The 14,230-nt window shown below is 36.3% G+C and overlaps 1 protein-coding gene across 2 annotated transcripts in view; it reads right to left on the bottom strand.

Moving 5' to 3' along the window:
* RECQL (RecQ like helicase) overlaps positions 1–14,118 on the bottom strand; it is a 53,169-nt gene extending 39,051 nt beyond the window's left edge. The window contains exons 1-2 of one of the 2 annotated variants that reach the window (XM_035028099.1): positions 14,040–14,118; positions 6,682–6,724 (exon numbers count right to left, since the gene is read on the bottom strand). In XM_035028099.1, coding sequence (XP_034883990.1) covers positions 6,682–6,697 — 16 coding nt within the window. In that variant the 5' untranslated portion in view covers positions 6,698–6,724; positions 14,040–14,118. The remainder of the gene's footprint in view (positions 1–6,681; positions 6,725–14,039) is intronic. The other variant, XM_035028100.1, reaches the window with a different exon arrangement.
* Between the last annotated feature and the right edge of the window lie 112 nt (positions 14,119–14,230).

Below are 14,230 nucleotides of genomic sequence, written 5' to 3'. Positions count from 1 at the left end.
AAAACAAAAACTTCTAATAGATACGTAAATAATAATAATAATAATAATAATAAAAGAGAGCCAAGCATAACACGAAAGAAAGTCATCAATCACAGGAAAGAGAGCAAGAGATTAAGGAACAAAGAACTATAACAACCAGAAAACAAGTAACAAAATGGCAATAAGTACATCTCTATTAATAATTACTTTAAATGTGACTGGTCTAATTGTGCTCAAATCAAAAGACATAGGGTGACCGAATGTATACAAAAAAAAAAAAAAAAAAGACCCTTCTATATGCTGCCCATGACTCACTTCAGACCTAAAAAAACTTAATGACTGTGAGTAAGGACATGGAACAAGATATTCCATGCAAACAGAAACAAACTGGAATAGCAATAATTATATCAAACAAAATAGACTTTAAAACAAAGAGTATATTAAAAAACAAAGAACGAGGACACCTGGGTCGTTCAGTTGATTAAGTAGCTGGCTCTTGATTTCGGCTCAGGTCATGATTTCATGGTCCTGGGATTGAGCCATGTCGACTCTGTGCTCAGCGGAAGTCTGCTTGGGGATTCTCTCTCTCTCTCTGTCCCTCCCCCTGTTCGCACATGCATAGGTATGCACGGGTGTGCACTCTCTGTCTCGCTCTCAAATAAATAAATAAATCTTAAAAACAAATACAAAGAATGGAATTACATGATGATGAAGAGATCAATCCAACAAGAGTATATAGCAATTGTGGGGCGCCTGGGTGGCTCAGTCGTTAAGCATCTGCCTTCGGCTCAGGTCATGCTCCCAGGTCCTGGGATCGAGCCCCGCATCGGGCTCCCTGCTCCACGGGAAGCCTGCTTCTCCCTGTCCCACTTCCCCTGCTTGTGTTCCCTCTCTCGCTGTGTCTCTCTCTGTCAAATAAATAAATAAAAATCTTAAAAAAAAAAAGAGTATATAGCAATTGTAAATAACTATGCACCCAACATTGGAGCACCTAAACACATAAAGCAAATATTAAGAGACACAAAGAAAGAAACTGATGGTAATGCAATAATAACAGGGGACTGGAACACCCCACTGACATCAAAAGATAGAGCATCAAGACAAAAAAAAAAATCAATAAGGGTATAGTATCTTTGAATTACACATTAGAATGATGGAACTAGCATACATATAGAACATTCCATCCCAAAACAGAATACACATTCTTTTCAAGTGCACATGGAACATTTTTCAGGATAAATCAACACGTTAGGCCACAAAAAAGCTACAATAAATTTAAGAAGATTAAAATCTTATCAAGCATCTTTTCCGACTATAACAGCATGAACCCAGAGATCAATTACAAGAAAAAAGAGGGTGGGGGAATAGGGAAAAAACCCACAAACACATGGAGCCTTAACAACATGCTACTAAACAACTAACAGTTCAACAAGGAAACAAAAGAGGAAACCAAAAACTACACTGAGACAATCAAAAATAAAAACACAATGGTCCAAAATCTTTGGGACACAACAAAAGCAGTTCTAAGAGGGAAATTTATAGCGCTAGAGGCCTGCCTCAAAAGCCAAGATAAATCTCAATCTAACCTTAATCTAAAGGAACTAGAAAAAGAAGAACAAAGTCCAAAGTTAGTAAAAAGAAATAATAAAAACCATAAGAGCAATAAATGAAATAGAGATGGCCTTCCCCCAAAAAAGGAAAAAAAAAAATCCATAAAACTAGTGGTTTCAATGAGCTGGTTCTCTGAAAAGATGAAAAGAGTTAATAAACCTTTAGCTAGACTCATAAAAAAAAAAAAAGAGAGAGAGAGAAGGGGGTGGGGGAAGAGAACCAAATAAAATTAGAAATGCAATAGTAACAACTGACATCACAGAAATACAAAAGATTATAAGAGGCTATTATGAAAAATTATATGCTAAAAAATAGTACAAACTAGAAGAAATGGATAAATTCCTTGACACAACCTTCCAAAATGATCAGAAATAGAAACAGACCAATTATAGGTAACACATTTAAATCAGTAATCAAAACACTACCAATAAAGGCGAGTCCAAGACCAGATGAATTCACAAGTGAATTCTACCAAGCTTTTATTTTTTTTTCTACCAAGCATTTAAAGAAGAGTTAATACCTATTCTCCTCAAACTATCCCCAAAAATAAACGAGAAAGTAAAGCTTCCAAATACATTCTACAGGGTTGGCATTATCCTCATACCAAAGCCACACAGGCACTACAAAAAAGAAGAAAACTACAGACCACTATCCCTGATAAACATAGATGCAAAAGTCCTGAATAAAGTATTAGTAAAGCACATTCAACAATACACTAAAAGGTCTTTTACCATAATCAAGTGGGACTTATTCCAGGGATTCAAGAATGGTTAAATATTCACAAATCAACCAACGTGATATATACCACATTAACAAAATGAAGGATAAAAATCATATGATTATCTCAACAGATGCAGAAAAAGTATTTGACAAAATTCAACATCCATTCATAATAAAAACTCTCAACAAAGTGGATTTATAGGGCATATACCTCAACATAATAAAGGCCATATAAGATAAAGCCACAACTAACATTATACTCAAATGGTGAAAAACTGAGAGCTTTTCCTCTAATGTTAGAAAAGGCAGGGTGCCTGAGTGGCTCAGTGGGTTAAGTGCCTGCCTTCAGCTCAGGTCATGATCCCAGGGTCCTGGGATCCAGCCCCACATCAGGCTCCCTGCTCAGCGGGGAGTCTGCTTGTCCCTCTCCCTCTACCACTCCCCTCGCTCTCACACTCTGTCTCTCTCTGTCTCAAATAAATAAAATATTTAAAAAAGAAAAGGCAAGGATGTTCACTCTCACCATTTTCATTCAACATAGTACTGAAAGTCCTAGACACAGCAATCAATTAAAAAAAAAAAACCCAGGATAAATGGCATTCAAATTGGTACAGAATAAGTAAAACTGTCACTATTTGCAGGTGACATGATACTAACTAGAAAACCCTAAAAACTCAACCAAAACACTATTAGAAGTGACAAATGAACTCAGGCAAGTTGCAGGATACAAAATCAATATACAGAAATCTGTTGCACTTCTATACACTAATAATAATGTAGCAGAAAAATAAATTAAGAAAACAATCCCATTTAAAACTGCACCAAAAAGAATAAAATACCCAGGAATAAATTTAACCATAAAGGTGAAAGACCTATATACTGAAAACTAGAGAACATTGCTAAAAGAAATTGAAGAAAGCACAAATAAATGGAAAGATATTTTCTGCTCCAAGATTGGAAGAATTAATATTATTCGAATGTTCATAATATCCAAAGCAACCTACAAATGCAATTTCTACCAAAATTCCAACAGTATTTTTCACAGAACCAAAACAAATAATCCTAAAATTATGGAACCACAAGGACAAAGCTGGACAATCCCACATTTCAAGATATACAACTGTAGTAATCAAAACAGTTTGCTATTGTCACAAAAATAGACCAGATTGATAGAACAGACAAGAGACCCCAGAAATAAACCCACACTTACTTGGTTGATCAATCTATGTCAGTGGAGCAAGAATATACAATGGGGAAAAGATAGTCTCTTCAATAAATGGTGTTCAAAACACTGAGTGGCTACATGCAAATGAATGAAACTGGACCACTTTCTTACACAATACACAAACTCAAAATGGATTAAAGACCTAAATGTGAGACCTGATACCATACAACTCCCAAAAGAAAACAGAGACAGTAATCTCTTAGACACTGCCCTTAGCAACATTATCTAAGGCTAGGTCTTCTCATGCAAGGAAAACAAATGCAAATATTAACTATTGGGACTACATCAAAATAAAATGCTTTTGCACAGAAAAGGAAACCATCAATAAAACAAAGTAAATGATAGAAGATATGTGTGAATGATATATCTGATAAGGGATTAATATCCAAAATACATAAAGAATTCACACAACTCAACACCCCAAAAACCCAAACAATCCAATAAAAAATAGACAAAATACCTGAAAACACATTTTTCTAAAGATGGAGATGGCAAAAAGATACATGAAAAGATGTTCAACATCACTAATCATCAGGGAAATGCAAATCAAAACCACAATGGGATATCACCTCACACCAGTTCAAATGACATAATAGTAACAAAAACAAAGAAATGACAAGTGTTGACAAGGATGTGAAGAAAAAAGATCCTTCACACTCTGTGGTGGGAATGTAAATTGGTAGAGTTACTGTGAAAAACAGCATGGAGGTTCCTCAAAAAATTAAAAATAGAAATACCATATAATCTAGCAATTCTACTTCTGGGTATTTACCCAAAGAAAATGAAAATACTAATTCAAAAAGATATAAGGTATATTCGTTGCAGTGTTAGTTAAAATAGCCAAGATATGGAAGCAATCCAGTGTCCATCTATCGACAAATGGATAAAGAAGAGTGGTATATATATGCAATGGAATATTACTCAGCCATAAAAAAAGAATGAGAGCTTGCTATTTGAAACAAGATGGAAACAAGCTGTACCTAAGAGGTACAAGGCTAAATAAAAGAAGTCAGAGAAAGACAAATACCGTATGATTTAACTTACATGTGGAATAATAAAAACAAACAGGGGCACCTGAGTGGCTCAGTTGATTAAGTCTCTGCCTTCAGCTCAGGTCATGATCTCAGGGTCTTGGAATCAAGCCCCACACTGGGCTCCCTGCTCAGCAGGGAGTCTGCTTCTCCATTTCCCTCTGCCTCTCCCCACAGCTTGTGCACGCTCGCTCTCTCCCTCCCTCTCTCTCTCAAATAAATAAAATTTGCAAACAAACAAAAAACTCTTAAATACAGAGAATAAACTGGTAGTTGCCAGATGGGAGGTAGGTAGAGAGAATGGTGAAATAGATGAAGGGGATTAAGAGATACAAACTTCAGCTATAAAATAAGTCACAGAGATGAAAAAATACAGCTTTGAAATATAGTTAATAATATTATAATGATGTATGGTGACAGACAGTGACTACGCTTACCATGCTAAGCTCTGATTAATGGACAGAACTGAGGAATACTTTGTACTCCTGTAACATATATTAATTGTACTTCATTAAAAAAATAATAAAACCTCTTTGCAAACTAAAAATATTTGTTGAAAAATAATACATCTATATATTACAGTATTAATTTGAGTAGAGGGATTTGGAGTGATTTATATTTTCTACTTTGTGATTTCTTAGGTTCCTATAATTCTTAGAACCCTTTTTGCATTGCTGGTGGGAATGTAAAATGGAACAGTGAATATGGAAAATAACATGGCAGTTCCTGAAAAATTAAACACAGAAAGGGGCGCCTGGGTGGCTCAGTTGGTTAAGCGACTGCCTTCGGCTCAGGTCATGATCCTGGAGTCCCGGGATCGAGTCCCACATTGGGCTCCCTGCTCAGCGGGGAGTCTGCTTCTCCCTCTGACCCTACCCCCCTCTCATGTGCTCTCTCTCTCAAATAAATAAAATCTTAAAAAAAATTAGACACAGAAATACCATGTGATTCAGCAATTCTACTTCTAGGTATATACCCAAAAGAACTGAAAACAGAATCAAACACGTTTGGACTCCAATGTTCATAGCAGCATTATTCACAATTGCCAAAGATAAAACAACCCAGATGTCCACTGACAGACAAACTGATAAACAAAAGGTGATATACATATATACACTGTAATATTACTCAACCTTAAAAAGAAAAATGTTACAAATGGATGAAGCTCAAAGACATTATGCTAAGGGAAATAAGCCTGACACTAAAGGACAAATATTGTATGAGTCCACTTACATGAGGTAATCAAATTCATACAAACAGAATATGAATAGTGTTATCAGCAATTGGTGGAAAGGAAATAAGGGGGCATTATTATAAAATGGGCACAGAATTTCAGTTTGGAATGATGAAAAAGTTCTGGAGATGGATACTGGTGATGGTTATACAATAATGTGAATTGCTGCCATTGAACTGTATACTTAAAATTAGTTAAAATGGTCAATTTTGGTATGTATGTTTTACAATAAAAAACAACTCGGGCGCCTGGGTGGCTCAGTTGGTTAAGCGACTGCTTTTGGCTCAGGTCATGATCCTGGGGTCCCGGGATCGAGTCCCGCATCGGGCTCCCTGCTCAGCAGGGAGTCTGCTTCTCCCTCTGACCCTCCCCCCTCTCATGCTCTCTCTATCTCATTCTCTCTCTCAAATAAATAAATAAAAAATCTTTAAAAAAAAAAAAACCAACTCACAAAACATCATTTCAATAATCAGAATTTTTAAAACAAATATTTTTATAATTTATGTTTCTTTATTTTTATTAAAACTTCCCTGTTATGGGGCGCTTGGGTGGCTCAGCTGGTTAAGCGACTGCCTTCGGCTCAGGTCATGATCCCGGAGTCCCGGGATCGAGTCCTGCATCGGGCTCCCTGCTCACCGAGGAGCCTGCTTCTCCCTCTGACCCTCCCCCACTCATGTACTCTCTCTCTCTCTATCATTCTCGCTCTCTCAAAATAAATAAATAAATCTTTAAAAAAAAAAAAAAAAAACTTCCCTGTTAGAGCAGTTTAAGGTTCACAGCAAAACTGGGAGGCAAGTACAGAGAAAAACAATTCTTTTTCAAAGACCATGCAATTAGGAACAAAACAGAATGTACTATAAAATGTAATCATTTTCACTAACCTGAAATGGATGCCATTCTAAAACTGGAGATCCAAACGTCTTTCTAAAAATGAAAGAAAAATCACAGCAATATATTTTAAACCATACTATACTGGATAATGCCTAACCAACAATAATTTTTCACTACTAAGCATGAAAAATGTTACAAAGTAATTATATATTGTAGTGACTTTTATACCTTTATTATTTTTTTAATGTAGGCTCCACACCCAGTGTGGAGTCCAACACAGGCATGAACTCATGACCCTGAGATCAAGACTTGAGCTGAGATTGAGTCAGATGCTCAACGGACGAGCTACGCAGGCGCCCCCATTGTAGTGACTTTTAAAATAAGGACTATGTGATTATTCCCACACTGATTTTTATGGAGAATTCTCTAGATTTCAGAGAAGTGTCCAAAAATCACAAAAACAAGTATAACATCAGTAACACTTATATACCACATACAAAGTGATTAGCAAAAAAGAGCAAAGCTTTGAAGCTAAAGAGTGCTAGCAGTAAATTTTTGTATGATCTTAGCAGTTAAACAACCTGTTCCTCTTAGCCTCTTTCCTTATCTCTAAAATTGGGATGATAAAACCTATCTTATAAATAAGAGATTCAAATGCCCCACATTAGGAAAATCCATCCACATAAAAACTCAAATTAATCATTAAACATTTTACTGAATACTTGCTTAAAGAGTTACAATTTAGGTTCAATCTTAAAAGAGGAACTGGTATTCTATAGAAGGTTTAGATTTCAGGAGAGAATATGAAAAGGTCAGAAGTGGGGGAAACACATGATATGTAATTAAGGAACTCTAAATACCTCTGAATGACTAAAATTTAAGAGCACACATGAGCAAGTGGAAGGAGAGGAGGTTTGAGGGCAGGAACTTCTCACTATATAAGCTGCTTTACAACAACATAACTCTGAGCTTCCTTCCATGTTTTGGTCTGAACGCTCCTGGTTTGCAAACTGTCTTCTTGGTGTGTGCACAATACTACTTCAATGATTCACTGGTTTTAGTTTTACTTCTGTTATTTCTAAACTTCTGACAATTTATGGTGTAAAAATGGGATCCAAAGAAGATACCCCCTCCCATCATCCCCCTCAACTCTGAGGCCCCTATGGTGATGGAACAGATAGAGTCCACTGAGTTCAATGCTTTCTCAATGACCCTAGAGTCTGAAGGTAAGTCTCTCCTATATTTGAGCTCTGTTCCCTACATCTTGAACTGACTTTAATTTGCATACTACATTTATTTGTTGAAGCTTCTTGATGAATCATCCTATTCTGTTCAAAAGGGAGGAGGGCAGGGAAACACATGGTTGGTTCCCTGTGTTTTAGAACACTTTTTGGAAAACTGGGTCCCTCATAGTTAAGAACTCTTAGGGAATCTAAAGGCAAAGATGGGTTTCACCTGGTCTATGGACCAGGATTTTGTGCCTTTTTGGAAAATGGGTGAACTTGTGGAATTGTAGTGGCCACCATAGGGCAACTTCAACTTAGAGAAGTGGATCTTGAGCTATGCCTTTGACACAAGAGGATTTCAAACCTCTCAGTGACAATGGAATGCATTCTTTGATTGATAAGCAGAAACTTCTAAAAGACAAAATGACTGCAAAAAGAGCTTTAAAACATCCTTAAAGGAGCGCCTGGGTGGCTCAGTCGGTTAAGCATCTGCCTTCGGCTCAGATCATGATCCCAGGGTCCTGGCATGGAGCCCCACATCAGGCTCCCTGCTCAGCAGACAGCCTGCTTCTCCCTCTCCCGCTCCTCCTGTTTGTGCACTCTCTCTCTATCAAATAAAAAAAATCTTTAAAAAAACAAAAAAATAAAAAATAAAACAAAAGATCCTTACATCATGCAAACAAACAAACAAAAAAACTTTACTGGAAAAAAACACTTTGCTATACAAGCAGTAACCTCAACTTAGTCCATTTGCCAGAAACACAATTTGGATCCAACTGTTCTTTTATAAACTAGTGAGTTTTGCATTATTATGTCAGCTCAAGACTAAATTTTTTTAAACAAAAGCTGTAAGATCTGTTTGCATCTATCTGTATATTTATGTATGTCTATGTATGCACATTACAGAGGTGTGATATTTTTCTAATTCAGATGGTATTGCCAAAACTAATGTGAAATGAGCTCTTATTTAATTGGCTTAAAGAAAAATAAGCACTTATAAAGTAAGTATTCTTGAAACCCTCAGAAACATAAAAACTAACCCAAATGTTTTTCAAGTTCACATGACCTGACATAACCTTTGAAAAGTAAAACCTAGTTTAAGTTTGTTGGCTTAATAAAAGCAAGCATGTCTTCAAAATCCGTCAACAAGAAAAATAATTTAGTATGATGGTTAGCTGTTTAATGTCTAATCCAAGCATAATTGTTAAAAACAAATAATTTAAACAAATGTAAATAACAGAAAAGTTTGTACCAAGTTAAACTAAATAATGAATATTCTTGAATACCTAACTCATGTCGAAATGAGATAATATACTGAATCATTAAATACTAAACATAAGTTTACCTAGTTTGGGCTTTTTTTTTCTGTACAGTATTATAGTATTACTAATATTTTATTTAAGGAAACTAATTTTATTTAAACTTATACTGAAATAAAACTATACATTACTACCAAAAATGGAAAAAAAACAAAAAAAACCAAAAAACCTGTCACCTGCTGGAAGTAAAACATAACCACATCTATAACTGTAATAAACATAAACCAATGATATTTTTGCCTGCTGGGGTCTGGAGCTTGGGGATTGCTCTTTTTGTTAAAATGAATCATTAGCAGGTATAAAAGAATTACTAAAGACATACAACCTCAACTAATAATTTTTCCCTGAAGCTAATAAGGATTAAAAAAAAGTTAAAAAGGAAACAATTATTGCTATATGATTCAATATACTTTTTATCATGTCTGGGTGCCAACCAAAATTGACCTCGGTAAATTGGTGTTTTGGAAATGCCATTTAAACCCATTTAAGTTTGCTCTTTGAATGGATTCCTGTCATGGTTATCTATCAGTACTACTACACTGACTCAAATCTACCTGAGAACTCAAATCTATCATTAGAATGAATGGTTTTTATTAAGCATCTCCCTTGTACTACTATGCAAGGTTCTTATTTATGTTTAATTTCTTTTTTCTATTTTTTATTATGTTATGTTAATCACCATACATTACATCATCAGTTTTTGATGTAGTGTTCCATGATTCATTGTTTGCATATAATTTCTACTTCCATTTGCATCATCTGCTACAAGGTAACCTAAATCTAGTTCTTCATCTTCTAGCAAAACTCTCTGAATAAATTCAAGCTATGCCAATTATCCTTTCATTTATCAGAAATCACTATATTCTATTAGCACCTCCCAACATTTTTACCCTACCCTGGCTTGCTTATACAGCCTTTAAAGAGTCACTCAGACTTTAGTAGCCTAGGATTCATCAGAACAACCCCAACTTTTGGCTTTTTAATTTTTACAGAGATAAAAGATACTTGGGTCTATTAATAACTATGTCCTTTGCCACATTAAAAAACGATAAAAAAATGTATGTCTCTAAAAAGTTTTTGTAACTGTGTATTTATAAATTTGCCAGTCCACAATTGCTTACTTCTTGGTTTTTACTAGGAACTAAAGATTATAAGAGTTAAGAATTCTAATATATGTAATTAAAGCTACTAGAAATAATAAGGATGAAAGAAAACAATGTATATGAAAAGTAGTTGAAGAAAATAGAACATGTTTTTTGGACAAGGAAAGATATGAAGAATATGGGTTTTGTTGTTGTTTTGGTAAAGGAATAAGGAAAGTAATTTTGTCTGTAAGTAAAATGATAATTCCAGAATGAGAGAGGAAAAAGATGAAATAAAAACTGGATGGATATAAAAAATTGTAGAGGACGCCTGGGTGCCTCAATCAGTTAAGCATCTGCGTTCAGCTCAGGTCGTGATCCCAGGGTCCTGGGATCCAGGCCCACATTGGGCTCCCTGCTCATTGGGCAGTCTGCTTCTCCTCCCTCTACCCCTCCCTCCTGTTCATGCTCTCCCGTGCTCTCTCTCTCAAATAAATAAATAAATAAAATCTGTAAAAAAAAAAAAAAAGTTGTAGAAGGCTTATGGAAAAGGAATCGAGAAAGGAATTTTATGTGTGGTCTAGCTAAGACTCAAATGGATTTAAGTTAAGTTTTTGTAAAACTATTCCTACAAAAGTGCTTCATCTCCAAAGAGATTCATGGAAAAAGACTCTGACAAGTACAGGTTTCTGTTAATTTTAAAATCCTAACACTGAACTGGGTAAGAATGTTTAAAAGTCTAGTGGAAAACTGATTCATAAAGTTATTAATCCAAGATGAAGCAGAACAAGAATTACAGGAGACTCAATGAACTAATGAAGATGATTATAATTTTTTATGACTTCACTTAAAACATTGATGGTTCTTCAATGTTTTGTTTTCCAGATTTAAAAGGCTCCATTTCTCCTCTCTTTTAAGCTATCTATAGCTTACAATTCAGTAAAACCTACTTTTGTAATCAACAGGTGAAACATTTATCTTTTTCTCCCTACTTGATCCCGCCAGAATTTAGAAACTCTTATTATTCTTATTTTTCATGACAATATATGTATTTATATAACCTCGATCTGATCTCCTTGTAATAGGACACAATTAGACAATTCTTAGCTTGGCTGCTTAGCCCAAAGAGCCTTGAAAAGGTCAATCTAAGATTCTTTTTTTTCCTCTTTTTAAGATTCTTTTTTAATTTAATTTTATTATGTTATGTTAATCACCATACATTACATCATTAGTTTTTGATGTAGCGTTCCATGATTCCTTGTTTGTGTATAACACCCAGTGCTCCATTCAATATGTGCCCTCCTTAATACCATCACCGGACTAACCCATCCTCCCACCCCCTTCCCCTCTAAAATCCTCAGTTTAAAATAAATAAATAAATAAATAAATAAATAAATAAATAAATATCAGTTTGTTTCTCAGAGTCCACAGTCTCTCTTGGTCTCTCATGGTACTGGCACAAAAACAGACACATAGATCGATGGAACAGAATAGAGAGCCCAGAAATGGACCCTCAACTCTATGGTCAACTAATCTTCAACAAAGCAGGAAAGTATGTCCAATGGAAAAAAGACAGTCTCTTCAACAAATGGTATTGCAAAAACTGGACAGCCACATGCAGAAGAATGAATCTTTTCAAGATTCTTTATGAAAAGTTCCACGAAGGTTTATATGATCACTATTTTTGCTGCACTTATGTAAATAATCAGGCCAAATTTATTGAAACTAGATTCAATTTGCAAACAAATTAGTCTAACAGTAGTTATCTTGATAGAAATGGGATGTTTATAGAGAAAAACTATGTTTCAGTAATACACCTTTCTGGATATCAGATTCTACTGCTGTTAACTGTCCTTAAGGTTTTATTTTCTACTTATAAACTGGACCAGATCCTGAATTCTTCTAGTTTCCTCCAACATTTGGCTAGAACTCTCCAAACTCTCCAGAACTCTCCAAACATTTCCAATTTCCTTCCACTCTTCTGACTTGGAATCAATATCAAAATAAAATGGCCCTTTTCTCAAAGCCATGCAAGCTAAAGCTGGACAACTGGATATAAGCTTCAGAGAAACCACCAAAAGAGCTCATGTGAGGACAATGTGCCTATGCTCAGAGAGATCACCAGAGATATTCAAACTGCAAACCAGGAGAATCTGTCAGATTGTCACTCTTGCCCTCACTCCTTCTGAAGATAATTTGAACACATCTAGAAATTTTCTCAAATGGCTTCTCGCTAAACTCAAGACACTGAGTTTATAATTTTCTCGAATATTAATCTTTGTTTTTCTTTTGTTTCCACAGAAATATTTCTCATTAAATTATCTGACTGTCTATACCTCTCACACCATACAGAGGCCGAATTTAGGTGGAAATTCACCTGCTACCTGCCTCCTAAAATAAAACATCCTCGCCTTCATCCAGGCCTAAGTCATCATGAAGATGTGATTGTTAATACATCACGTTATGCCTATGTAAATACCTTTTAAAAAATTGAAACCCAGTTGATTTATTTAGTTGGTTAAATGTTGGCATCTGGGAATCTCCTCTGGGAATTTTTCAGTCCTTGGCTATTGTTCTCCTTAAATCATATTTACCTCTCTAATGCGCTGCACACTCTCAAGGTTTTAAAGACCTGTCAGCAGCCACTCAGGCCAAATGGTACCCATCAGGATCAGAAAACTGGATGAAATCGACAACATAAATGATGAAGAAGGTGACTACAGGGCCTGAGCCTGATGACTCAACTAATAGCAACAGCAAAAATGTGATTCTTCAGCCTGAGTACCTCAACAGAGGAAACTGAAAATAATACTACACTGATCAGAATAACCAAAAGGGGGTAATTGTTAAAATAAAAAGCAAATCGGTCTTGAAAACTCCCTGAGCAGACAAAATCAGTTTAGTCAAACAAAGCTCAAATGAGCTTATTTTGTGAGACTAACTTGACTCAGATAATTTCCTTTTTATGCCTCCAGAAATCATAAGCAAAACTTAAACTGTTTCCCAAGGTTGATATGAAGTAACCACTAACCAATTACCTGTCACTTAAAAAAATATTAATATTCTAATCACCGTGAAGAAAAAATAATCACAGACTTCTTACTACCTAAGTCGCTTTGTAAAAATACCAAAAGCCTCATTCCCGTTTTGGCTTGAATGCTCCTGGTGCCACAGTTGTCTCTTTGGTGTGTGCACAATAAACTTTTACTTTTAAACTACTACTTCAGTGATTCACTGGTTTTACCTCTGCTATTTCTGAACCTTTGACAGCACCCACAGTAAATATTTCACGAAGTCACAGCCAGTCATTCCCACTGGAGTACATGCCACTCAGGTACCACAGGCTAAATCAGACACGCGTCCCCCTCTCCCCACCACCTGCGTTTAGAAAACAACAGCAATGCAATACTACCCTCCACTATGCTTATGCGTCCCGCGATGGTGACTGCCTATCTACAGACTCTGGTAACCAAGCTTCCTGCATAGAAAAGCCCGGAGATAAAAGAGAGGGGTAGGCAGTCCGACGGGCCCTAAAGGACCAAGCTCCATCAGAGATGGGCGACGATTAACGCCCGGTTCTCTCCTGCCGATATACTGGTGAACCGAAGTGATCCGCGATAGGCCGGCCTCACCCTCAGGAAGGAGAAGAAAAAATTAGCCTTTCAAAGCAGATTTACCCCAGAACCTCTCCCCAGGGGGTTAAAGAACCCCTTCACCCCAGCCCAGCCCAGCCGCCTCTCTCTCTGACCTCGGAGCGCCGGCCATCGAGACAACTACTTACACTTTCCAGCAGCTCGCCAATGAAAACTTCCCGCCACCAGTCTTTCCTTTTTCTCCAGCCGCGAGCATCCGCCCTTCCGGTTAAGTCTCCTCAACCAATTGCAAGTAACACCCTTCTCTAATTGGTGAAGGGGTGTGGCCACGATGTGCGTCACCGAACAAGACTACGGGTGACTGGTTGATATTGGGGGC

Source organism: Mirounga leonina, unplaced genomic scaffold (assembly GCF_011800145.1).
Source record: "Mirounga leonina isolate KUSES-001 unplaced genomic scaffold, KU_Mleo_1.0 Mir_201, whole genome shotgun sequence".
NCBI classification, from domain to species: domain Eukaryota; kingdom Metazoa; phylum Chordata; class Mammalia; order Carnivora; family Phocidae; genus Mirounga; species Mirounga leonina.
Note: the sequence above shows the minus strand (reverse complement) of the source record. Positions and strands in the feature narration are given on the sequence as shown.